General features: G+C 36.8%; 1 protein-coding gene across 2 annotated transcripts; it reads left to right on the top strand.

Moving 5' to 3' along the window:
• The first annotated feature begins 1,315 nt into the window (after positions 1 to 1,315).
• On the top strand, positions 1,316 to 24,726 carry Rmdn1 (regulator of microtubule dynamics 1). Of its 2 annotated transcripts, XM_075966914.1 has the most exons (11): positions 1,316 to 1,536; positions 6,587 to 6,704; positions 11,276 to 11,363; positions 13,565 to 13,724; positions 15,738 to 15,827; positions 18,230 to 18,285; positions 19,758 to 19,845; positions 21,091 to 21,121; positions 23,011 to 23,144; positions 23,705 to 24,242; positions 24,441 to 24,726. In XM_075966914.1, exons 1-10 carry the CDS (start codon positions 1,426 to 1,428, stop codon positions 23,741 to 23,743), a joined length of 915 nt encoding a protein of 304 aa, XP_075823029.1. In that variant the 5' UTR covers positions 1,316 to 1,425; the 3' UTR covers positions 23,744 to 24,242; positions 24,441 to 24,726. The 2 variants fall into 2 exon arrangements, with proteins under 2 accessions (XP_075823029.1, XP_075823028.1); XM_075966913.1 differs by lacking the exon at positions 23,011 to 23,144 and having other exon boundaries at positions 1,335 to 1,536; positions 23,705 to 23,920; positions 24,609 to 24,726.
• The last annotated feature ends 1,262 nt before the right edge of the window (positions 24,727 to 25,988 follow it).

Raw genomic sequence — 25,988 nt, 5'->3', positions numbered from 1 at the left:
GGCAGTGGAAGATAGCCCTTGGCTGGTGAGGGTCAGACAAACATGACATACATACAGATCTTACGTGGCAAGAAGGGTAAAGGGGAGGGAACAGACTGGCCTCTGGGGGGGGGGCAGAGAGAGACAGGGAGACAGAGAGGCAGAGACCTGCTTGCCTCTTCAGAAGAACAGTTGGTAGAGAATGAAATAGGAGGAGCTTATCTCTTAAAAGGATCCTTTGCACCTGCACACAGACTACATAGTAGCAGCCTTAGGACCCTGGGCTGGCCAGGGCATTGCCTGAGTGCATCCTGCCAAGTGACAGGGGTCAGCATAATGCCTGAATCCTAACAGTAACCACTCAGGAAAGCACTGGGATATATATATGCATTTTGTTGCTGTTGTTGTTTTTCGAAACAGGGTTTCTCTGTGGCTTTGGGGCCTGTCCTGGAACTAGCTCTTGTAGTCTAGGCTGGCCTTGAACTCACAGAGATCCGCCGGCCTCTACTGAGATTGAAGACGCGCTCCACCGCCTGGCCTATCTGCATTTTTTAAATGCAGGGTTGAACAGTCACATCCTGTAACACAGGCTAGACTCGTATTCACTGAGAAGCCCAGGCTGCCCTTAAATTCAAGGTAATAGTGCTAGAATTACAACAATCAACTTTTTTTTCTTTTTTTACAGAGACAGGATCTTTCAGAGTTCAGGCTAGCACCCAACTCATTATATAGCTGAGGATGGCCTTGAACTACTAGTTGTCCACCTTCCAGTGCTGTCATTATAGGCACATGCTACCACTCCAGTCTTAGGCAGTGCTGGGAATTGAACCCAGGACTTCATGCAGGCTAGATTCTGAACGTCTGGCTATTGTAGGGTTCCCCCTCTTCCTAGTATTTCTTGACTCAGACCCGGTGGGGCTTTGCTTTCCTCCTCTTCTCGATGGGTTCCCCAACTTTAGTTCCCACCACCTCCAGCCTCTGAATTTTTCCACTGTCTTCCTATGCGGCACAATTTAATTCATTCAAGCATTTATTTTCCAAAAGGACCATAAGTGCCAGGATTCACTTCTGAAGACTTTGGAGAATTATAGAAAAATTGTTTTTAATCACCTTTTCTTTCATGCATACATTATTGGGTGTACTTTAGAATTTTGAGTTCTGCTCTGTTAATTTACGCTTTGGCCAAAGGGAGGAAAAGCTCCCGCAAAAATTAGGACAACCGCCAGTAGCCAGAGGAGGGCGCTCCCGCTCACCTGAGCATGCTGCGCACAGGCGTGACGTCGTCCGTCCCCCCACCCCCCCTCCCGTCAAGCCACTTCCGGTCCTTGAATCCCGAGACCCGGAAGCTGCGGGCGTGGCGGAAGTGCTGGCCGGGAAGCTGGAGAGCGGCCGTCCTGACGAGCCTCTCGCCCCGCCCCGTTCGGTCAGGCTGCGGAGCTGTCAGTCATGGCGCTGTCCTCGCGGCTGTGGCGCCTTCTCCCTCTGCGGCGCGGAGCCACCCAGAGCTTCCGTCAGCTGGCGAGGACCTGGGGCAGCCGGGGACACTGTGGCTCCGAGGTAACCCGCTGTCCTGGGCCTGCCTTCTCCTTCGGCAGGGCGTCCCGGGTGGTCCTGCATCCCGGCTAGACGTTCGTGGACGTGTGCGTGCTCCCTGCCCTTCCTGTCCGAAAATAGAACGGGAAGGTGAAAGACCTTTGACCGTTGAAAAAGTCACTTTCTGCCAAGCCACCGAGGGTTGCGGCACTCGGGTTATGCCCAGCATGATGGCTCAATGCTGTAGTTCTGGCCACAGAATGGATATGCAAGAGTGAATGTTACAGAGTTCTTGGTGTAGGATGGGTAAGAAATGTTGTTTGAACTCTAGTGGAAATGTAAGTAAGTAGATGAGTTCAAAGAATTTGACAGAATTACAGTTGCATGGTACAGGTTATGAGAAACCCTATTGTTGTCTTGAAAAAAATAAATACAAATAACCCCCCTCCCCCCCAAAAAAAGTCAAGGAGAATTCTTTAGTTTCTAGCTGAAACAGCCTAATGGATAGTGTGAGAAATGACTGCCAAAAGAAATTTGAGGGGTAAAGGGGAAGTGAGTTATATTTTGGACAGTATTAAGAGAGCCAAGTTGGCTTATGGATAGCTAAGAAGCTCAGTAGGTCTGCCAATTAATTACCTTTTGAACTTTTAGCATGTAACTTTTTGTTTTGTTTTTCAGACTGGGTCTCTGTAGCTTTGGCTGGCCTGGACCTCACATAGATCCTCTTATCCCTGCCTCCTAAATACTGGGATTAAATGCAAGCACCACCACAATCGGCTCATAAATAATTGTATTCTTCAGCCATGGTAAAATATTCAAAGTATTTAATATTACACCAAGAAGAGGTTTTGTATCCATCACAGGGAATTCTAATAGTTAAGAGGAAAATATTGTGGCAAAAATTACAAAGAAAAGGGGAAGAATTTTAACATATTCCTTTCATCTAATGATTTTTTAAAAAAAATGACTCTAAAGTTGGTAAAATTAATGTTGAAGAAAAATATGTCTGAGAGTATACTTATTATATGAAATGCTTTAAAAATTGTAATTACATTTTACATTCTGTATATGTGTTCAGATGCATGCTAGAGTGGAAAACTTGTGGAAATTTGCTTTCTCCTTTCATCCTGTGGGTCCCAGGGATTGAACTTAGATCATAAGGCCTTGGTGGCAAGTGCCTTTCTCCACTGAGTCATCTTTATGGCTCCTTCAAGAGACTTCTGTTGTTGTTGTTACTGCTTAAGAACTCATTATAAAAAGCATTACATTCCACTTTAGAGGTACAAGGTGAAGTGGCATATTCTAGCTGTTGAATACATTCTTAAAGTTATCAGTGTCTTGGAGGTGTCCTGGGTCTTTTATTTTAACCATAGAAACACTATTTTTTTTCTACTTTCTCAGAGATAAATAAAGGAATAAAGGATTGCTTGATATTAATCAAACTGATCAGAACTCAGCAGATAAACTGTCAATTTATGAATTAACAGAGAAATATAGTCACTCAATGGCAACATACCCCTTAAGAAAATTACATATTACTTAAGCACAAAATGTTGAGCATTCTAAATGTGACATTTTTCTCAAATTACAGTAGTATATACAACCTTCCTACTGTGTCATTACCTGTGGATTAGTAGGCAACTAAAATTTAATGTTAAATATATTGGTCTTTTTCCCTTTGTTTTTTTTTAGGCACTAACATCATGCCTATAAACCTGGCATACTGTCTCCTTAGTCCTACTTTTCTTCTCTTCCTCCTCTTTTTTTTTAATACAAGATTTTGTGTATACCAGGTATGTAGTTAAGGGACACCATGAACTCCTGATCCTCCTGTGCTCACCCCCCCCCCCCCCCGCGCCCGGCTGGTACTGTGATTAAGAGCACCGCCAAGCCCAGTTTATATGGTGATGAAGATCCAACCTAGGGCTTCTTATATGTTAGGCAAGACTACAAACCGCTAAGCTGTCTTTGAAAATTAAGAATACATTCAGAACATGAAATGCTGTTTTGTGGCTGATTTGTCATGGGTGCTAATATATCTTTAGTATTCATTTTTAACAGAATATTCAAAAAATTAGAATGTGGTATATTTTCCATTTTTTAGTCTAAGTCTATATCAGAAGTTTAGATGTGGATTAAATGTAGATTCCAAGAGAATCTAGATGAGTCAGTGGTGTTTTTGTTTGTTTTTAAAAACTGAACAAGAAGGCTGGAGAGATAGCTTAGTGGCAGTTGTTAAAACACTCTGTGCTCTTTCAGAGGACCCTGTTTCTGTTCCTAACACCTACATGGTGGTTTACAATCTTTGGTCACCTATATGGTGGCTTACAAGCTGTGGTAACTCCAGTTCCAGAAGATCTGACACTCTCTCTGACCTTTGAAGGATCCAGGCATGCACATAGAACATACACATACTTGCAGGCAAAGCACTTATGGACTTAAAATAAAATAAATGAATCTAAAGTAAAAATAAAACAAAGAAAAAAGAAATAACAAGGAAAATATAGCTCCCATTTATCTTAATAGGAAAAACTGAGAAGAGAGGGGATGGTGGGAAAAATCGTGCCTTGAAATTCATAATATACTTCATATAGAGACAGATGCTGAGTGATTCTCAAGTTTAGAACGGTCATCCAGGTTAGAGATAGAATGGGTCAAATCTGGCAAAGAGGAAATAAGAACACATACAAAACAGAGGTCTAGGATTAAGCTCTAGACACATACAACAGATAAGGAGACATTGGAGAGGAACTACTAAAAGAGAAGGAAGGTCGTGAGACAGGAGAAAAATCAAAGAGAATAATATTTCAAAACCAAACTGAACTGTTTTAACAGTAACTAAACACAATGCTGGGAAAGTACATTCCAAGGAAATTAGTTTTGAGTTAATGAGTATGTTCATTATCTTAATTGTGCTGATGAAAATGGATTTTCCCAGTTTATATATATAATAAAATTGTACCCTCAAGTATGTAGTTTATTAGTGAATATTCCAGTAAAGCTGGTCTTAAAATTTAGTATCAGTTCATAACATGTCTATTTTTATTCCTATTATAATTTTTGCTAAGAGGAAATACTTGTCTATCAAATGCTGTTGATATGCCAAAGTACAATGAGAACTCAGAATTGACCACAGGAAATACAGAGTGAGCATTCTTAATTTGAAAATTGAACTTCCTAAATGCTTCAAAATTCAAGGCATTTGAGTGCCATAGAATTGGAAATTCTTACTGACTTCTTGTAACAGGTCAAAGTTAAAACACAGGCACACTAATAATATTACACAACATTATTTACAGGCTTTGTGTACAAAGATTATAAAAACCACAAATTAATTTCATGGGTATACTATGGTCCTAACCACATGATGGTTCATCATGTTTCTATAAATATTCCAAAATCTGGGAAACAAAACATCATTCATGGAGTGATTTGGTTAAAAGTGAATTTGTAGATTGTTCATGCTTGTTCTTTTAGACTATGTAGACAGGGGGATCAAAGTTCAAGGTTATCCTCAGCTACTAATGAGTTCAAGGTCAGCCTGGGCTACCAGAGATTGTCTCAAATATATAATCTGTGGGTTCAAGAGAAAATAGGAGCTAGAAAGTAGAAACAGCCAAACAGGATGGAGAATGTTTTGAAAGAGTTGGGAATGGAGATTGAAATGAGATTTAAAATCAAGGGGAAGTGTGCTTTATTTTTTTTTTCAGCTGAAATTAAACATAGATCTTACAAGTACTTTACCTCTGAGTCACATATCTGGCCAAAGGTTGTTTTCAGAAGGAAAAAAAAAAGATAGCTAGAACCTTGTAATCCCATCTTTAGAGGCAGAGACAGAAGGACCAAGAAACTATTCAAGTCCAGTTTGGGCTATAAAGTAGGACCCTGTCTCCAAAATATTGAAAAAATTACAGGCTGCTTTTTAATAAAGATAGAAGTTTGTTTTCATGCTGGTCAAATGATTTGACAGAAAGGAAAAAATGCTACTGTGTCAAATAGAAGAGGGATGGAAAAGGGGAAGAGTTGTAGGAGTGATGTATTTGTTCTCGTAATTGGTCAGAATTATCTGATGATGATTATATAAACTGATTCTAAATCTTCTTGTTGTTTGAGGCTGGGCTTCAGGTCTATTTTAGTTGGCTTTGAACTAAAACTCAGCAACTGTTTCTGAGATTGTCCTTGAATATTTTCCTGGTCCGCCTGCCTCTATCTCCTGAGTATTGGGATTATAGGCATATAATATGCTGCCATACTCATCTTAAATAATGATTATTCATCCTCTATTTAAAAATTATGGGGTCTTTGGACAATATCCTCACTGAGAGCTGTATACATATATATTATATAATTTTATATATTAAAAAATAGGAATGATCCTTTTTAATGACTTAATAAAATATGGACCACTCAGGTAATAAACATGAAATAAACTACTCAGGTAGTAAATCTCAGAAGTAGTGGTACTATGAACCAAGAACATATACTGAGATTTTACTTATTATATACATAGTGTTCTGCCTGTAGGCCTGAAGAGGGCACCAGATTTCATTGTAAATGATTATGAGCCACCATGTGGGTGCTGGGAATTGAACTCAGGACCTCTAGAATAGCAGCCAGTGCTCTTAACCTCTGAGCCGTCTCTCCAGCCCAGTATATATATTTTATGTGTAGTAATTAGATTTCAGCTTACCTGTAATTAGTATTTGTTATATGTTGGTTTATAGGATAAATGATATAATTGATAAGTTTATTATTAATATTATTCCATACAATTTGTAGTACCTCTGTCTCTATAAAAATTTCCATAATAATGTAATAGTCACTTTGTCATATTCATTCATTCATTTTGATATTCTGGGTCTTGAAACAAGTGCCTTGTTGCATGATGCTCTACTACAAAGATATACTGTATGCAAGGTTTGAAGTAGTTTTACTGAGGAACTGGCAAACCATTTTTTTTTCTAGCATTTGGTAATTACTTGCTTTGGAGGTGGAAAAAAATTAATATGTTTTACTTGGGGTTGCAAATTCTTTATGATTTCTGAGTTTCATAATTTTAATATATTTTCTCTAGGTAATAAGAAACACTCGACCTTTCAAGAGAGGCCTTTTGTTCTCAGCCTTGTCTTTTTTGGGTTTTGAAACCTACCAAGTCATTTCTCAGGCTGCCGTGGTTCATGCCACAGCCAAAGGTAAGCATAAACTAAAGATCTTGAAGATTTATTCTGTGGGTGGCAGAACGTGTGACCCTGTCCACATATGCCAGAGGCCGATGTTGTGACTTCTTTGGCTCTCCAACTTTTTAATTATTTTGTTTATGTATATGTGTGTTATGTCTGCATATATCTACACACAAAAAGAAGGCATAGGATTCCATAGAGTTACAGTTACAGACAGTCATGTGTCACCAGGGGGGAACTGGGAATTGAACCCAGAACCTCTGGAAGAACAGCCAGGACTCTTCACTGCTGAGCCATCTCTCTAGTCCCTCCAACTTAATTTTTTTTTAAAAAAAAATATTTATTTATTTATTTATTTATTTATTTATTTATTTATTATGTATACAATATTCTGTCTGTGTGCATACCTGCAGGCCAGAAGAGGGCACTAGACCCTATTACAGATGGTTGTGAGCCACCATGTGGTTGCTGGGAATTGAACTCAGGACCTCTGGAAGAGCAGTCAGTGCTCTTAACCTCTGAGCCATCTCTCCAGCCCCCAATTTAATTTTTGAGACAAAGTCACTGAACCTGGATCTCTGCTTCCAAGTGCTGGGATTACAGATGTGTGATGCCCAAATCATATTTTTATATGGGTTCTGAAGATCTAAAACTAAGATCTCCATGCTTGTAGAGCAAATTCTTTATTCTCTCAGCCAAAGATTTTGAGATTTTCTCATTTGCTTATTTTTGAATGTATAATGAAACTAATAGTACTATATGTTCTTCACTGTCAGTCAGTGATATGTATATATTTATAAAATTTAATATATATATTAAAAAATAGGAATGATCCTTTTTTAATGACTTAATAAAATATGGACCACTCAGGTAATAAACATGAAATAAACTACTCAGGTAGTAAATCTCAGAAGTAGTACTATGAACCAAGAACAAAAATATTTTTTGTGTGTGGAAAATTCAAGCAAGCACAGACTATATAAGAGTAAAAAGGCTGTCTTAAAGACAAAACAATAATCCCCATACTTGAGAGGCTGAGCTGGGAGAATCTAGTGTTTGAGGCCAGCCTGGGTTACACAGAGAGACTTAGTTTGAAAATTCAAACAAAAGAATTGGTTGTGTAGCACAGTGGTATTGTGCTTACCTAGTACCAACAAAGCCTTGGGCTGATCCCCAGTACTGTTAAAACAAACAAAACAGCAAAATAAGACTTAAAAAATAGAAAGCAATAAAAATGAGCAAAAGGAAACCAGATTTCAGAGATATATTCCATAAAACAGTGATTAACTTAAGACGTTTTATCTTCTTTTATATTTTGAGATGGAGTTTTACTATGTAGCTCTGGCTGGACCGGAACTATACCAGGCTGACCTCAAATTCATAGTGGCCCAACTGCTTCTTCTCTCCAAGGTTCACCCAGCTTAACTTCAAACATTGTTAAATACAGTATACAGGTGAGAAAATGTAGGGTGACTCTTTCAGCCAGTGTTCTGTTATCATGAACAAACAACATGACCACAGCAAGTCTTATAAAAGAAAGCGTTTAATTGGATCTTGCTTACAGTTTCAGAGGTTTAGCCCATTCTCGGTATCACTCAAGCAGACTTAGTGCTGGAGAGTTCTACATCTAGATACACAGGGAGCAGGAAGAGAGAGACACTAGGATCTGGCTTAGGTTTTTGAACCCTTAAAGCCCACCCCCAATGACACTTCCTCCAAAAAGGCCACAACTCCTAATCCTTTTAAGTAGTACCACTCCTGCAGACTGAGAATTCAAATATACAGGCCTATGGCGGCCATTTTTATTCAGATCACCACAGATGACTAAAGAAAAAACAAATATAGAATATATTCCAAGCCAGAAGAAAGGAAAGAAAATGAAAATCTCTTTAGTACACGCTTGGTCTGGGGATAACAAAGGAAAGAAACAAAGACATCAGTGCTGCTGGTCTCCAAGTTGACTTCCCTTTAGACCCCTGCCCACTTCTGAGACGCCTGCCTTCGTGTAGTCCTCCATGAACTGGCTGGACTTCGTGACTAGTTTCAGTCCCATGGCATATTGGCACAAGTGAGAGTATGCCACTTCATACCTATTAGGGACTGTTTTCTGGGCCTCATAACAATACTTTTTTGTCTGTTTTATCAAGGTACTTGGCTTTTTGCTTGCTAGGCACACACAACCACTGTGGATTCTAGCTGAATTTTTAATTTTTTTAATGTTAATATCTGTGCTTACCACAAGGTGGTAGCAAATACCCATTCTGACAAGAAATGAAGAAATAGAAGAACTTAAAAAAAAAATTTCTTTAAAATTTAAACTCTGAGACAATTAGCCACTGGGCCAAGCTCCTGGAGTACAATCGAAGTAAGGGATGAGCAATAATATGAACAAAGAGGTCAAGACCATAATGGGGAAACCCACAGAATCAGCTGACCCGAACTAGTGGGAGCTAACTGACTCCAGACTGACAACTAGGGAACCTGCACAGGACCAAACTAGGCCCTCTGAATACAGGTGACAGCGGTGGGGATTAGGCAGTATATGGGGCCACCAGCAGTGGGACCAGGATCTAACTCTAATGCAGGAACTGACTTTGTGGAGCCCATTTTCTTTGGAGAGATACTTTGTACAGCGTAGGCCCTGGGGAGGGAGAGTGGTCTTGGTCCTGTCTCAAGGAGGTGATGGGGCAGATTTAGTGCTTATTAAGGGAGGCCTTACACTCTGAGGATGGGGGTGGGGTAGGGAAAAGTGAGGGGAGAGGGAGTGTTGTAAAAAGGAATGGCGGGCCACTTCTCACCGCCCAGCTCCCTGGCTAGCTTATGTCCCGAAATAACAACACACAAATTGTATTCATTTAAACACTGTCTGGTCCATTATATTTAGCCTCTTATTGGCTAACTTTCACATCTTGATTCAACCCATTTCTAATAATCTGTATGTCACCATGAGCTCAGGACTTACCGGGGACAGATTCAGCATGTCTAACCTGGCAGCTTTATAGCAGGCGGCTCTCCGCCTCTGCCTCCTTTCTCCCAGCATTCTGTTTTGTCTACTCTGCCTATCTAAGCTGCTGTCCTATCAAAAGGCCAAGGCAGTCTCTTTATTTAACCAATGAAAGCAACACATAGACAGAAGACCCTCCTACACCAAGGAAGGAGGGAGAAATGGGTATGGCATGTAAAAAATAAATTATTTAATAAAAAAATAAAGTCTTTGATTAATAGATTTGCAGTACCCTCCTGCAGGTGGAAACTTACTTGTTAACTACTTAAGAGATAAGTTTGTCACAAGTGAGCAACCTAAAGGTTCTTCATGTATCACTTCCGTTTCCTTCTTTTCACACTCTTAAAACATTCCTCAAGGATGAACAAACCAACAGATGTTCAGTACTATTAAGTTATATTTCCTAATATTTTTAATAGCATTGTTTTTTGTACTTGTGAAACACACAGAATTACTGGTGGGAAAGCTTTGCCTTAGATCTGGATGATAATGTTATCCTGATCCTTGACTGTCAGTATGCCTATTTTTCATGAATTAAGTAAGTCCTATATAAAGAAAACACAGAAGTTTGAAAATTTTGGTTACCTGAGGAAACTTTTATTTTTGGATTTGAGCCTAGCCTTTATCTGTTGAGCCATCTCTCCAGCCCACTTGAGTATAACTTGAGGAGTATTTTGTTTTTGTATTGATGACTCTGATGTGACTGCAATTCATTTAACGAAACAAACAAACAAAAACTAGAAAGTCAAAAAGCTTCTAGAACATATACCTGCCAGGTTTCATACCATTGATATTTCTTCCTTGGAAAAATTTTGCTCAAGTGTTATGAACTTGGGCGTATTCATTTTAGGTCAAGTTTAAGATATCATTGTATAGTTGTGTTTCTTACCTCACCTCAGGATATCAATACTCTCATACTTTAACTTGAAAGTAATTTACTCTAAAAGTTTAGATTGTTTTATACAATGTGGTTTCTATGTCAGCAGCATAGCTTATTTTTAAATATCTCAGGATAGTTCAGAATATTAAATAAGAGAACAACCAATTCTCAGATATGTACATGGAGTGGTCTACATGCTCCTATTTGAGTACCTATTGTGAGTCTGTAGTACTGTAACTATTTTTTCTTATATATCACATATAGTGTGGGTTTCAGAATTCCTTTTTAGAATCAGAAGAGATTACACATTTTTAAGGAAGAAGGGAGAGAGGGAGGGAGGGAGGTGGGGGTTATATATGAACATTTACCTAAGGAGGACAGAAGGGGTGTCTGATACTCTGTAGCCACCAGACATGTCTACTAGGAAGCAAAAAGATTGTAGTTTCTGTGCCATGAATTCCTCATAAGGAATTTTTTTTTCATTTTTAAACATGTATTAATCAAATTTAGTATCCTGTGTTGTCTGGGTTGTGTTCTTTGTGGTTTCAGTAGATCACTTACTATAACCACTTCATGCTTACTACTACAGTACTTTTATCTTGATGGTTCAGAATTTCTGATGTAATGGTAGTTTCTGTGTCTGGTTTTGTTAGCATATATATCAGTGGTAATTTTTATTTTCATGTTATGCTTTGGAAGTTGAAGAAATACTTGAGCAAGCAGACTACCTATATGAAAGTGGAGAAACAGAGAAGCTTTATCAGTTGCTCACACAGTACAAGGAAAGGTAAGCTATGTATGATTTATCTGTGTCTGAGGTTAACTCAAAAAGCTTTTGTTAACAATAAAAGCATTCTTGGTATTAAAATTTTTGTATGACACTTTTTATTCAAAGTATTATTTCCTAGAGTTCATTTTATAGTAAATCATTATTTAAAGTAAATGATTGAAAAGTGCTATTTGAATCTCATTGAATTGTAAAGATTGTTCTTATTCTACTAGAATGTTGAAGTATTTTTTTCTATTTTGCATTGGTTCATAAAAGTAACACTAAATATATGCTTTTTGTTTGTTTGTTTGTTTTTTTGTTTTTAGTTTTTTGAGACAGGGTTTCTCTGTAGGTTTGGAGCCTGTCCTGGCACTAGCTCTTGTAGACCTGGCTGGCCTCGAACTCACAGAGATCCGCCTGCCTCTGCCTCCCGAGTGCTGGGATTAAAGGCGTGCGCCATCACCGCCCGGCTGCATTTTATTATCACCCATATTTCATGTTTTTTAAAAAAGAAATTCCTAACTGGTATAGGATTTAAATGAATTTACTGGAGTTTGGGATGATGGTTCTGTGGCACTTCTTTTTTTTTCTAATTAAAAAGGAAGGTTTTTACTTTAACATAGTAAAATTACATATAAAAAACAGTTATCAAGTAAGAATTACTGTTACAATATATAGTCTATTTGTATTTGCCAAAATTAAAGAATATACTCTATCATCTATTCTATCTTTGTGAGTCTAAAGTTTTACATCTAATTAATTTTTTATCATAACTAAAGGAAACTATAAACATAACTATCTATTCTTTTTTTGTTTTTTTTTTAATTGAGAAAAGGGAAAAAAAAAGTTTCCCTCTCCTCCCAGCCTCAGCATGGGATAAAACCGGACTCTCTGAACATGGCGAACAATGAGGGCTGATGAGAAGCCAAGGACAATGGCACGGGGTTTTGATCCTACTTCATGTTCTGGCCGTGTGGGAGCCTAGACAGTTTGGATGTTCACCTTCCTAGACATGGACGGAGGGGGGAGGACCTTGGACTTTCCACAGGGCAGGGAACCCTGCCTGCTCTTTGGACTGGAGAGGGAGGGAGAGAGGAGTGGGGGGAGGGGGAGAAGGGTGGTCTGTGGCACTTCTGAATGACAGCTGTGTTTAGAGTTTTCAGAGAAACAGCAAATACATCCATTTTCTGTTTTTAGTCGTAGACTACATGGTTAGTGTAGAATGTCAGTGTACACTCATTCAGAAGGTAGCGGTGGTCAACCCTATGAGTTGAATATGGCTAAATGGCATTTACTTCTGGAATATTGAGTTGCCTTTCATCTAATTTTATTAATAATCTCGCCCTTCCTATTCCCCTCAACTTTAGTTGCTAGGTATCTGTAGACTAAGTCATTACTTCTTCAGTGTGTCTTCATGAGTTGGCTGTTTGGGCATTTTACATTGCTTATTTGAAAAGTAAGCTGTACACTTTTGATACCTTTATAGCTTCAACATTTAAGTGAATGTTATTTTTCATTAACAAAGAGAAAATACAAATTAGGCTTGAAGACACATACATTTAATAAAAAGTAACTTAAGGTTAAAACATTTTTTATCACTTGTGATTTTTAATTATTAGTTATTTTTTTGTTTTATATGCCTGTATTTAACTAACAGATCTTCAAGGAGTTCAGTGCCCTTACTTGATGTATGTCATACAGCATGATGGCATTGAATTTTAGTTTGAGATTGCATTTGTTCAATCACTCATTTATGGACAAATAAGTAAATATCACACATCTTTTTTGGCCAGATATATTTGGGGAAAAGGATTTGGCAGTTCCATTTTTATAGAGTATGATTCTGTCCATAAAGCTAATGTATTTTATGGTAGTATCTAAACCAGTTAGGGGTTGTATGAAGTACAATGTTAGTAAATCAAGCCTCATGTTATATGTTGAGCTTGACAAAAAGTGTTCAGAGAACTTAAATACAAAAATATTTTTCAATAAGCTGATGTTTTAGCTATTATGTATAGATAAGTTAATGTTTGCAAATAATTTGGAAAATTTCAGTAGATTTTAGCAAGGGCTTTTATGAAAGAAAATAATAGTATTAATAATGTCCTTTATGATACTTGATATATCCTGAGTAAACCAAAAGAACTTTCATTAGTGATCTGACTGCTAACAGTTTCTCAGTGTGAATTAAGATGGTTTCATATCTTGTCCAAAATTAGTGAGGATGCAGAGCTACTGTGGCGTTTGGCACGAGCATCACGTGACATAGCACAGCTTAGTAGGACTTCAGAAGAAGAAAAAAAAATTTTGGTGTATGAAGCTCTAGAGTATGCAAAAAGAGCACTAGAGAAAAACGAGTCGAGTTTTGCTGCTCATAAGGTGAGTTAGTTAATAAAATGTCCTGTGAGGAAGGCTGTGTTGGTCTCTACTTACCCATTATCCCTAATTTATGTGAGGAGAAAAAATGGCTCCATTTTAAAGGACTAGAGAGGATTGCTACAGTTTTGAGTTTGAACAGGACATCTAACTATGTTCGTATGCTTGATAAAATACTTCTGTGAATGCTTATGAGTGCCTGTTCTTAAACAAATACTGGAAGTTACCAGTCTTTATCTGTAGTTCATATAGCAAGCATCTGACATACTATGTTTAATGCTGAGCATATTGGTATAAACCTGTAATCTCAGCAGCTGGGGAAGCCAAGGCAGAATGGAGAGTTCTGGGATAGCTTAGGCCACATTGTAAGACCTTGTCTGAACCAACCCATCCGCCCACCCCAATTTACAATGTTTCTTTTTCTCATTGTTTCTGGTGTATGTAGCAGCAGGAGTATAGCAATTGGAAAACTGAGAACTAATGTGATTCCTGTATCTTATCTAGCTTTTGCATCTCCTGACTGGTTTTCAGTAATGCAGAGACATGGGTGGTGAGGTCAATGCACAGTCTTGGATTAGGATTTTTTTTTTAAGAAGAAAAAAATTTTTTAAAATAGATAACTATCTTTTTTTCATTATACATACCAATCCAGGTTCCTACTTCATCCCCTCCTCCCATTTCCTTCACTTACCCACTCCTCAGAAAGAGTAAGGCACATAGCTTTGGGGAAGGTCTAACTAAGGCCTTCCCTATTATATCTAAACTGAGCAAGGTATCCATCCAAAAAGAATAGGTTCCCAAAAAGCTAGTAGGTAGTGTCAGGTATAGAAGAAACTTGGGACAAATAGCTAAATGTGTTGCCTATTAGCATACCAAAAAATATGCTGGCATTTAGATTCTATCGGCATCTCAAGTACCCGTTACAGAACCCATGCTGGTTCGGTTCTCAGCACCCACATGCCGGCTTGGGATCTGAAGCCCTGATCTGTCCTTAGGGCACAGCACACACAGTACACAGACATACATACAGACAAAACACCCATACACATTAAACAAATCCCTTTTTTAAAACAGAGGTTTTGTGTTTGTGGTATAGTGGGTTGCACATGAAAACCCAACACTCTGCCACTGAACTATACCCCTAGCCACTCATAAGAGATTACTTTATTCAATAGCTTTGATGTGTGGAAGATCTGAGCAGCAAGTCAAAATCCTCTGTAACCCTTCTAATGAACAGAATTTGTACAACTGGATAACAAGAGAGATTAAATGATAGTAGTCTATAGAGAGGTGTGTATATGTATTTCAAAATGTGCCATTATATTTCCAGTAAACATGTCAGGACACATAGATTTATATTTTTTAATTTTGTGTATTGGGATCCTATAGCTATAGCTCACAGGAATGCAATAGGAAACTGTTGTATGCACAGAATTCAAAGGCAGGTCCTTCTGATCCCCAAGAAAAATTAACTCAATTGCTCTGAGTCTCCACAAATATTTTTTACTGCAGACATTTTTTTCCCCTACACTACTCTAAATCTTGTGGCTCTCCATAACACCTGAGTTTATGAAATTTAGATATTTTAAGTTTAGTTCTTGGTAGAGAAACTCAGATAGTCTCAGTTTGGGTCCATTGTTCAACAGTGGCTATGAAGGTGATGTCATAGCTAGCAGCTGTGACTCTAATACAGCCGTGCAGATGTAGATGCGAAGACAAGGAGTCATCCAGTTACAAACCTAACTAAATGTATATTCAGATGTTATTTCTCTATTATATTGGTAGTTGTCTTAGATTTCACCACTTACTACCTTGTATTATCACTGTGTGTCCTAGCCTTTAGTTCCTAGTGACCATGTCTGTTTTATTTGTACCTTTTGTTCTTAAGTCATCATTATGCTCAGTAACATTTTGCTAAATGAGAATAAAAACTGAAGAGTACTCATGTAATTTTTTATTTGCATTAGATGGAATATTAAGAACAGTATTCTCACTTTTTATTTTTCCTACTTTTAGTGGTATGCAATCTGCATTAGTGATGTTGGAGACTATGAAGGCATCAAGGTTAAGATTGCAAATGCCTACATTATCAAGGAACATTTTCAGGTACTGATTTAAGTTCATGAATTTTAAAAGTGAAGTATTTTTCTGAGTGGATGTGATTTAGTTACCAATTATTGTATACAGAACATGTTACTGCATACTTGTAGGCCAACTTCTTGAAAGGCAGAGGCATGAGATTACTAAGCCTAGGAGTTAGAGGCTTACACGAGGAAACAGAACAAGACCTATTTCATTTTAGAAAGCACACCCAAAGCCCAGTGGGATAGAGCAATAATCATTATTTTTTTCCCACTTTTCTGGGTAAATTTTATGTATTAGGGCTTCTGCCTTGCTTGGTAGAGCTATGGCTATTTTTATGCTTTATTTAGTTAGGACTGAGTGATTCAAGATGGCCTCTCATCTATCTTAGTTCCTTCTTACTTGTCCTGTTGTTTAGGGATCTACCCCAAGTTTCTCTACAATGAGAGATGGCCTTCAAGAGTGAATGCTCCAAAAGAAAAGTTTCCAGCATGCAAAGTTTTTCAAACCACTTGTAGCATAATTAATAACATTGTATTGAATTTAAAAATTTGGTATCTGTAGTGGCACATGCCTTTAATCCACATACGCAGAAGCAGAGATAGCCAAATGTCTGTGAGTTCAAGACCATTCTGAATGACACTGTGTCACAAACAAACAAACAGAGGTTAAGTCGGTTTCTCTGGAAGGTTTTGACAGCTCGGTGGTTAAAATATAACAGTCTAATCAAGCTGCTACACTTTCTTAGTTGTAATAATTTTGTTCAAGATTATGCTATGTGTATTTTATGTTCAAATTTCTCTCTAAAGTTAATTTACTTGTTTTAGTAATTTTTGTTCATTGGTAAAAATTACACATAAATCTATATATTTCATATTCTATGTGTACACTATTTCATTATTCTTACACAGAGAGCAAATCTACACAGAAGTGTCCAGCATTTAAAAATCTTTTATTATTGTAGATCATCTCAAAACTATACTGGAACAACAGCACAGGTAGGAATAAGCTGGGCATGCTACTCAGCAACTCCTCCGAAGCTGACAGCTAGAAGTCCCAGTATCTAGCTTATATAATTACTAGAGAAAAATAACATTGGACTAGGAATCAGGACACCTAGCTTCTTACACAAGCATCATTACATTTTACAATTTATTTACATGTCCTATATTTTAAAATATCTGAATTAAGATTGTACCACAGAATTAGTGTTACCTTATAATATAATTGGAAGCAGCATTGTTTTTCTTTAATATGAGTGTTCAGTGGTTAAGAGCACTGGTTGTTCTCCCAGAGGACCTGGGTTCAATTCCCAACACCCACATGGCAGCTTACAACTGTCTGTAACTCCAGTTCTAGGGGACCCAATACCCTCACACAGAAATTTATGTAAGCAAAGTACCAATGAATATAAAATACAAATAAATTATATAAAAAAGTGTTTTGCTTGTACATGCATGCAGTGCCGAGAGATCAGAAGAGGGTGTCAGAAGTCCTGGAACTGTGTTACAGATGGTTGTGAGCTGGCACAGGAATATTGAGAACCAAACCTAAGTCCTTTGCAAGAGCAGCATATGCTTTTAACTGCTGAACCATCCCTCCAGCTTTGGAAGCAGTATTTTTATTCCTTTTCAAATGGTATATATAATAATTTTGTCCCATATTGATGGGGGTTTGATAACAGGAAGACTTTTCTTCAATATTAAATTTGAAGGACTTATTTATCCTTCCTTTTAAAGAAACAGTAAAAACTGTACTTTATTAAACTTTTCAGAATTAGGTTAATTTGTATATTTTATGGGTTTTCCCACCTCCTAAACAGATTTCTGAAACTATATCTTTAGTATGTCTTTAATATTGTACTAGAACAACTTTAACCAATAAAGAATATAGGGGTGAGGAGTTGGCTGTCAAAATATTTGCCATGCAACCCTGAGTACCTAAGCTCAGCATCCATGCAAAATGCTAGGTGTGGGGCAAGAAGTTTTTGGGAGCCTGCTGGTGGTCTACAGTCAGGGAGCTCAAGGTTTGATAAAAGACCTGTCTTTAAAAACAAGGTGGAGAATGATTGGAGAGACATCTGGTGTGTCTCATGTAAACACACACAAGGGAAGGGGCAGTGAAGAGAGGGAGAGTGTATCCTGAGGGAAGTGCTCTTCTTGATTATAGTGTAGGTTTGGGGCTAGAGAGATGGCTCTGTGGTTGAGAGTGCTGAGACCACTCTCCCAAAGACCTGAGTTCATTTCCAGCACCCACATTAGGTGGTTCCAGCTCCAAATGGCCCAGCACCCTCTTCTAGCTTCCATGGGTACCTGAAGATATGTGGCATTTATTCATACAGAAACACACACAAATACATCTTTAAAATACAGGTTTATCCTTTTCTTTTTTTAATTCACTGCTTCTTTGATTTTATTTCTCAACAGAAAGCAATTGAGCTGAACCCTAAAGATGCTACTTCAATTCACCTTATGGGTATTTGGTAAGAAAATTTCAATAATGTTTCTGTCCTATTTAGTGTGATCTTATACAATGTATAAGCAATATTTTATTTTACTTATAAGCAAAATAAACTACATAAAAACACCACTAACATAATTGAGAATTAAGTCACTGAATAGCACTTGTATATGTATCACTAAAACGTAGTAAACATAGGCAGACATGGTGGCACAAGCCTGTAATCCCAAAACTTTGATAATGGCAGGAAGATCAGGAGTTCAAGTTCATCTTCACCTACATAGTGAGTTCAGGGCAGCATGGTTCACATGAGACCCTGTCTCAAAACCCTCTTTTCACCACCAGGAAAACTAAAACCCCAAGAAAACTAAAAAACACTTTAAGATTTTTTTCTATAGGCCTTTAATTTCCTTTCTTGGGAAAGACCTCATTTACAATTCTAAGTAAAACTGCATTCTTATACGAGGTCTTTGTACCTTCAAATCATCAGATTGAGATTTGATTATTCTGGAGAACTGTGTATTCTTTCTTCCAGTTTCATTGTGATCTTGTGTTCAATATGAGGTATTATTTTGCTGGTATGAGGGCATACAAATGTTTTCTGTTTTTGCTGCCATAAAAGTCTACCAAAGTCTTTTACAAAAGAAATACTTTTCAGATTAAACTACTCACTGAAGATTAATAATTATCAAAGGACAGCTACTTAGCCAGTAAGCAAACGTGATACAATCTATGCTTCAAGGAGTTCAGTCCCTAGTCAAAGATCCCCAATGGCTGGTTTTTGTCCTACCTCAGAAACCTGTCATTATTTTTGGAAGCTAATTATTTACTTCACTCTTTTTAAATAAATTATTGGCAATTATTGTTATTCATGTATAGTACACTGAGTTTGGTTATTTAAAAAATATTCTGAATTTTCTTATTTCAAAACTAATAGTAAGCCAGGCATAAGCCCTTCAAGAGTGAAGATGAGGCAGAAAGATTAGGAGTTTATGGCTAGCCCCGGGGTAGCATGTCTCAAAAGAAAACTTAAAACAAATTGTAAGGCCAGGTGGTGGTGGCGCACATCTTTAATTTCAGGATGTAGAGGCAGGCGGATCTTTGTGAGTTCGAGGCCAACCTGGTCTACAGAGGGAGTTCCAGGACAGGCACCAAGGCTACACACAGAAACTCTGGCCAAACAAACCAAAAAAAAAAAAAGAAAGAAAGAAAGAAAGAAAGAAAGAAAGAAAGAAAGAAAGAAAGAAAGAAAGGAAATTAGATTATAATAATCATCCTGTGTCACTTAGTTATTCTGGCACAAAATGACTCAACTACTAAGTCAGGTCAGTTTCTAGAAAATTAATTAAATATGAATATTAACCAACCATGTATCATGTAACATTCAAATTATTTAAAATTGTAATATTCCTTTTATAAAGTTTATTAAGATTTTTGTTCTGTGGGTAAAAAAAGATACAGTTTGAATGTACTTAATACTATATTCTTCTGTAGGTGCTATACATTTGCTGAAATGCCTTGGTATCAAAGAAGAATTGCTAAAGTGCTGTTTGCAAATCCTCCTACTTCCACCTATGAGGAGGTAGTGTGATGTCCTTTGTTAAGTTAGTACTGATTTCTTAACTGCAGTACCATTCTTCAGTGTCCACACATATGGAGATCTGATTCTGTGAGGGACTTGAGCAAGTTTCTAATGATCCAATTCAACAGTATCTCAAAGACTTAATACTTACTGTCCAGGACTGGTGAGTGCTTTTTTTCTTCTTATTTAGGTGAGTGGCTGATGATTCTGTTATGCTGTCAGTTAAAGTAGCTCATGGCTAAAAGAGACCTCCATTTTCTATTTGTATTATTATTATTATTTTTTTTTTTTTTTGGTTTTTCGAGACAGGGTTTCCCTGTGGCTTTGGAGCCTGTCCTGGAACTAGCTCTTGTAGACCAGGCTGGTCTCGAACTCACAGAGATCCACCTGCCTCTGCCTCCCAAGTGCTAGGATTAAAGGCGTGCGCCACCACCGCCCGGCTTCATTTTCTATTTGTAATAGCAAGTCATTTAGAGAAATGAAGAACATGTAAGAATTGACTTAAAAAATTCTTGATTCTGAAAGGTTCCTCATATTTTAAAGGCCTATATAAATAAAACTAGAAAAGAATTTGTACATAGACTTTCAAGCCCCCAGCCCATCCTTTGGATGCTAGGGTTTGAACCAGGGTCCTACCCACTATCTACCTTCCTAGCCTATTAGATGAAAATCTTGAGTTTACTTAGTCACTTAATTTTCAAAATGTAAGGAACTTGCCAGGTAAAAAAAAAAATTATCCTAGTATTCGTCTCTTGTAGTAAGGAGCAATTGTTGTTGTTTGCCCCTAGGAATCTATGATATATTCAGTCACATTTGTTTCCATTCCCAGCCAAAAACACACACACACCCCTCATGAAGTATAAGCAGTGAGTGATTTCACCATTTAATCATAACAGCTTGTATCAGAAGCGTGACTGTCATGATTTAAGACAAAGTTAACAGCTGAATTCCACATGATCAGTTCCTTAGCTTTATGACAGAATGGTTTACTACAGACTCTTAAGTAGCAACCAGGTAATTACTAGAAGTGATTTTCATTATTAAAATTCTAGTTTTAGATGATTTAATGGTGTTATATTAAGCCTATATTAATCTTACTACTGAATTTATCACTTATCTTAATAATCATTTACTTTCTGACACTTTTAACAGTAAGACTAACTCTTAGAGAAAATCTGGGTTTTATTTTTTAAGTTATTGAATCTAATTCTTTCCATACTGTTTTACTCTTCATATTCTTAACAGGCCTTGAAGTACTTTCACAGGGCAGAACAAGGTAAAATCCTTTTACTTGAACTACTCATATAATATTGCCTCAGTGCTGACTATGTCATAGAAAATTTTAAGTCAAGATAAATATATTTGCTGTGTCTTTCACACTGGATAATAAAATAAATGAAAAAAATTTCCTTGCATGTATATTGTGCACACATATGTGTCTGGTCCCCTCAGGACTGGAGTTAACACATGTGTGAGCTGCCATCTAGTGCTGGGATTGAACCCAGGTCCACTGGAAGAGTAGTGATCTCACCAAGAGTCCTCTCTCCAGCCTCAATTTTTAACTTATTTTTTAAAGTAAGGATCACTTATATCAGAATTGCAGTTGAATTCAGAGTTCCAATTCGAGAATGTTCTCTTTAGTTAAGGTAATTTTTTAATGAGACTTACACAATTATCTAACTTGATATTTTACTAGAGACACCTAAATGAAAACTATTTTTTGGATGTTACAGTATATTGTATCCCATTGTAAAAGAATTCAATGTTCTTCTTACTTTGACTTTCAAAAAAATGGCTACTACTTTAACACTGTCGCTTACCTGTCCTACATGTTTCCCCCTTAAAAAAAATACTGGCACTGTGGTTGTAACTCAATGGCACGTGCTTTGCTGACATGCCTCAGTTCAGTCCCCAAAACTAGAAGAAATAAGAAAGAGACTCAAGTGTCCGTTACCAAGTGTATCATAAAAGTCACTCCAAAGTAGGCTTTGTTCTTTTTTAACCCTAAAGCCTGATATGTGCTAGACATGTGTTCTATTACGAAGCTCCATGCTTGGCCTCAGAAAGCCAAGGTTATTAGGAGGAAATTAAGTAAGTTAGAACTGAGTGGGGTGGTGCATGCATGTTGTCACCAGCACATAGGAAACTGAGGAACTGTGCCATTGAGTTACAATGAATTATTAAATTCCAGGCTCACCTGGACATGCAGAAGAACTTCTCTCTCATTTTCAAGAAAGAAAGTGAGAGGATTCCTTTATAATTTCATTCAAAGACTTCTTAAAAAGTTATTTTTTATTTAACACATAATTGTACATTTTGGAGCATTGGTAATTCAATATATTCATACATGATGTAATTACCAAATCAAAGCAGTTAGCTCCATTTCAAGCATATATCATCTTTGTACTGGGAAGTACTAAAGCTTGTAAATCTTCTAAAAATATATAGTAAATTATTTTAAAAAAACATTTCCCTACTTTTGTGACCTCCTACCCATTCTCCATCTCTTTCCCTTCCCAGTTTCTGATAACCACTTTTCTACTCTTACATTCTTCGAACCTATCTGCACTTTTCTTTCAACCAAGAATATTCTCTACTTTATCTGTTAAAATCCTCTTCATCCTCCAAGATGCCTATCTCTCAATTAGTTGTTCTTTTTTAATGTGACCTCTTGCAGCATATTAGCTTATATCTGGCAAAGCATTTAATTGTGCTCATATTTCCCTCTCTGTGCCTAAGTATAGGAGATATTTAGCAAACTGATCAGATTTATCTTAACCATGATTTTATTCATGTATTCCTTCCTTTACTGAACAGATTCACTAAGTATGTTACTTTCCCTACACTGTTCTAAGCAACTGAAATACAATAAGGATGGGTGGTTTAAAAAGAAAATGTTTTTATATAGTTCATATTCTATCAGATAACAAAAAATAAATTCTTAAAGTGAGACCTTGGTATAGTAATGTACAGAGTCTGTAAGTATATTCAATACATCATCATTTTACGTTTTTTTAAGATAACATTTGAACAAAAGAATTGTATTAGCCTAATCATTGTTTAACCACACAATTTTATTAGAATTTAGACCAAAAAAATTTAAACCTATAAAAATAAAAACACTATTTCACTGGAGCTGACTTTGTTTCTCCTCCTTATTTATAGTGGATCCAAACTTCTACAGCAAAAACTTGCTGCTGTTAGGAAAGACATACTTGAAACTAAACAACAAAAAGCTTGCTGCTTTCTGGCTGGTAAAAGCCAAGGGTTATCCAGCACACACAGAGGAAGATAAACAGGTAAAATATCTGTAATAAAGGCAGATAGGCTTTCATTGAGGCATTAGTAAATAAATGAACTGAGAACTTCTATAAAAGCATCATTGTTTAAGTGATAGTATTGTGGAAAGTACAAGTGCCTTTTTTTATTTACCTTTACGATTAAGCATGAGAACTCTTTAGTTACTATCACCAAATGTTCTAAGTTGCTTGCTGCAGTATAAATGATTATATATAAATATATATATATATATATATATATATATATATATATATATATATATGAAAAGATGTGATTTCTAAAACATAAAAGTCATCTCAGTCAGAGGTGCTTACCTAATATGCACAAAGACCTAGTTCAATTTCTGACACTGTGGGGAAGTGGGGCTGGGGTGAGTGTTGGATGGTTAAGGGATATGAACTAGAGTTTCTTTGGAGTGTCATCTAATCACAAGAGACTTTATTCTTACCATGTCCGATCTTTGTTATCTTGAAACTCTTAGAAACCAGTGTATTTTATCAACTTCAGTTTTATGAGTTAGACTACACTTATTAATATGTAATGTGTTTTTTCACTTTAGATACAGACAGAAGCTGCTCAGTTGCTTACAGGTTTGTGACAAGAGCTGAGAACTTTTTGGAGAAGGCAACAATCTACCTAACACTTTGTATTTCATTGATTTATAAAGATGATACATTAACCATAATGATTCTATGGCTCCCCCCATTTTTCAGAATAAATGGACAAAATTCTGGGTTTCTTCACAATTAAAAGGGTAAAAGAAACTGTCACATTACCTACGAGTGGCAGCAGTACATTTCCCTGGTTCAGACAAACATTTTCAATTTGGAACACCAACAGGAAAAAAATGGTACAGGATATGTAAGTATTCATCACACCAGGATGAGAGGTTTCCAAAAGAAGGCTTTCTAAACAGATGGCATATGAGGGAATGGTTTGCATCTTGTAATTGACTGAAAGTTGCTGTCTTGGAGAAAAGGTAAAATGAAAGGTGTTTATGATGTTGAGGGCTCCTGGCATACAGAACTTAAGTGATATGTCTTAGAAAGCCAACCTGAATAAGGAAAAATAGTATGGAACAATTTGCCTTTTGAAATGTGTTATAACTAGCCGGGCGGTGGTGGCGCACGCCTTTAATCCCAGCACTTGGGAGGCAGAGGCAGGCGGATTTCTGTGAGTTCGAGACCAGCCTGGTCTACAAGAGCTAGTTCCAGGACAGGCTCCAAAGCTACAGAGAAACCCTGTCTCGAAAAACCAAAAAAAAAAAAAAAAAAAAAAAAAGAAAAAAAAAAAAGAAATGTGTTATAACTTCATAGATGGGTTGAATTTGTCACTTGGCAAACTGCTATCCTTTATAGAATGTTGGGTCACAGATCTCAGGGTGAGAAGGAAATAGAGTATTCAACAGGCAGGGTACTATCACTTGAGTCTAAGGCGCCACCACGGCAGACTTACATGTTGTAACAATTGAAGCTTGGATGCCACTTCACTTACACAGAATGAATATGAGACTGTATACTTATACCCCCCCCCCCGCCAAAGACATGAGAATTGTAATGTTTTAATAAATTACAGCAAAATGTGTAGGTGTCTGCTGTTCCTGTTTTACTATGTAAACTTTCAAACATAAACATTGGAAGTACACCCTGTACTTAGATTTAAGGTATCAATACCTTGCTATATCCTATTTTTGTATACCTATTTACATATAATGGATTTTAAACCTTTGAAATTACAGATATTATCATACTCTTTAGTATCTCAGCTGCTCTTCAGAATAAGTACATCTTCCAAAACAAATACCAGACCTATTACATTATTTGTAACAAGACATACTCAAATTTTCTTAACTGTCCAAAAAGAAAATCTTCTGCGTTTTGAGAACAGAATTTGATTTGCAGCAGTTGGTTTTCATACAGAAAATTTCTTCCCACATCTTACAACACAGACTTTTTGGAGAAGCCAATTTGTTATTATCAACTGTCCTCTGAGAATTATGTTCCACCTTGTCTTTTGGACTCCAGCTAATTATACTTAGTCATCTTTGACTTTCATATTCATATTTTAAATTAACTTCTGTTTCGTTTTCTAAGTTCATTTCCATTTTTTATACACTTTGTTTTCCTTTAGGTGGTTTGTATTACTTAAAATGTGATCATTATCTTCATTTGCAGGTTTTATTTTGTCTTTTTCTTCATTTTTCTCCTGACTTTTGTCAGTTGCCACTTGATACTTTCATTAATTGTCTAGTTATAAATTTTAGCTACTTTTCATATTCACATTAGTATATCATTCTAAAGAATTTAATTTTTTTATATTACATCCAGGCCTTTATCAGATATGTATCCCAGCTGCTTCTGTGGGTTTATTCCTTAAATGGCTTTTCTAGTGATTTTTTTGTTACCAGCACAAAGTCATGGAATCAATCCCTAGCACTCACACACAAGAAATTATTTCTGGAAAGTTAATTTTGTGAAATGAGATACTTTCCAATAATAAAGGCTTTATGAATTAGAGAATCTATCTTCTGATGCTTTATAGACCATCTTTATTTTAAAATAATTAAGATTCATAAGAAATTATATAATATAGTACAAGCAGGTTCTGAATACCCTTCTTCCTGTTTGCCCATGGGTACAAGTAGCTATAGTTTAATACCAAACTAAGAAACACAAGGTGTGATCTGTAGACCTTAATTCAGATTGTATGACTTTTATATGTCCTCACTTAATGTTTAGTTCTTATTAACTTCATTATACAAATTTTATAACTACCACCACAGGCTAGATACAGATGTGTTTTACTTAGACATCTAGTGCTCTATATAGTCATACCCAGCCACC

This window comes from Microtus pennsylvanicus, chromosome 3, assembly GCF_037038515.1.
Source record: "Microtus pennsylvanicus isolate mMicPen1 chromosome 3, mMicPen1.hap1, whole genome shotgun sequence".
Classification (NCBI taxonomy): domain Eukaryota; kingdom Metazoa; phylum Chordata; class Mammalia; order Rodentia; family Cricetidae; genus Microtus; species Microtus pennsylvanicus.
The sequence above is the reverse complement of the archived record's forward strand: the minus strand, read 5'-3'. Positions and strand labels throughout refer to the sequence as shown.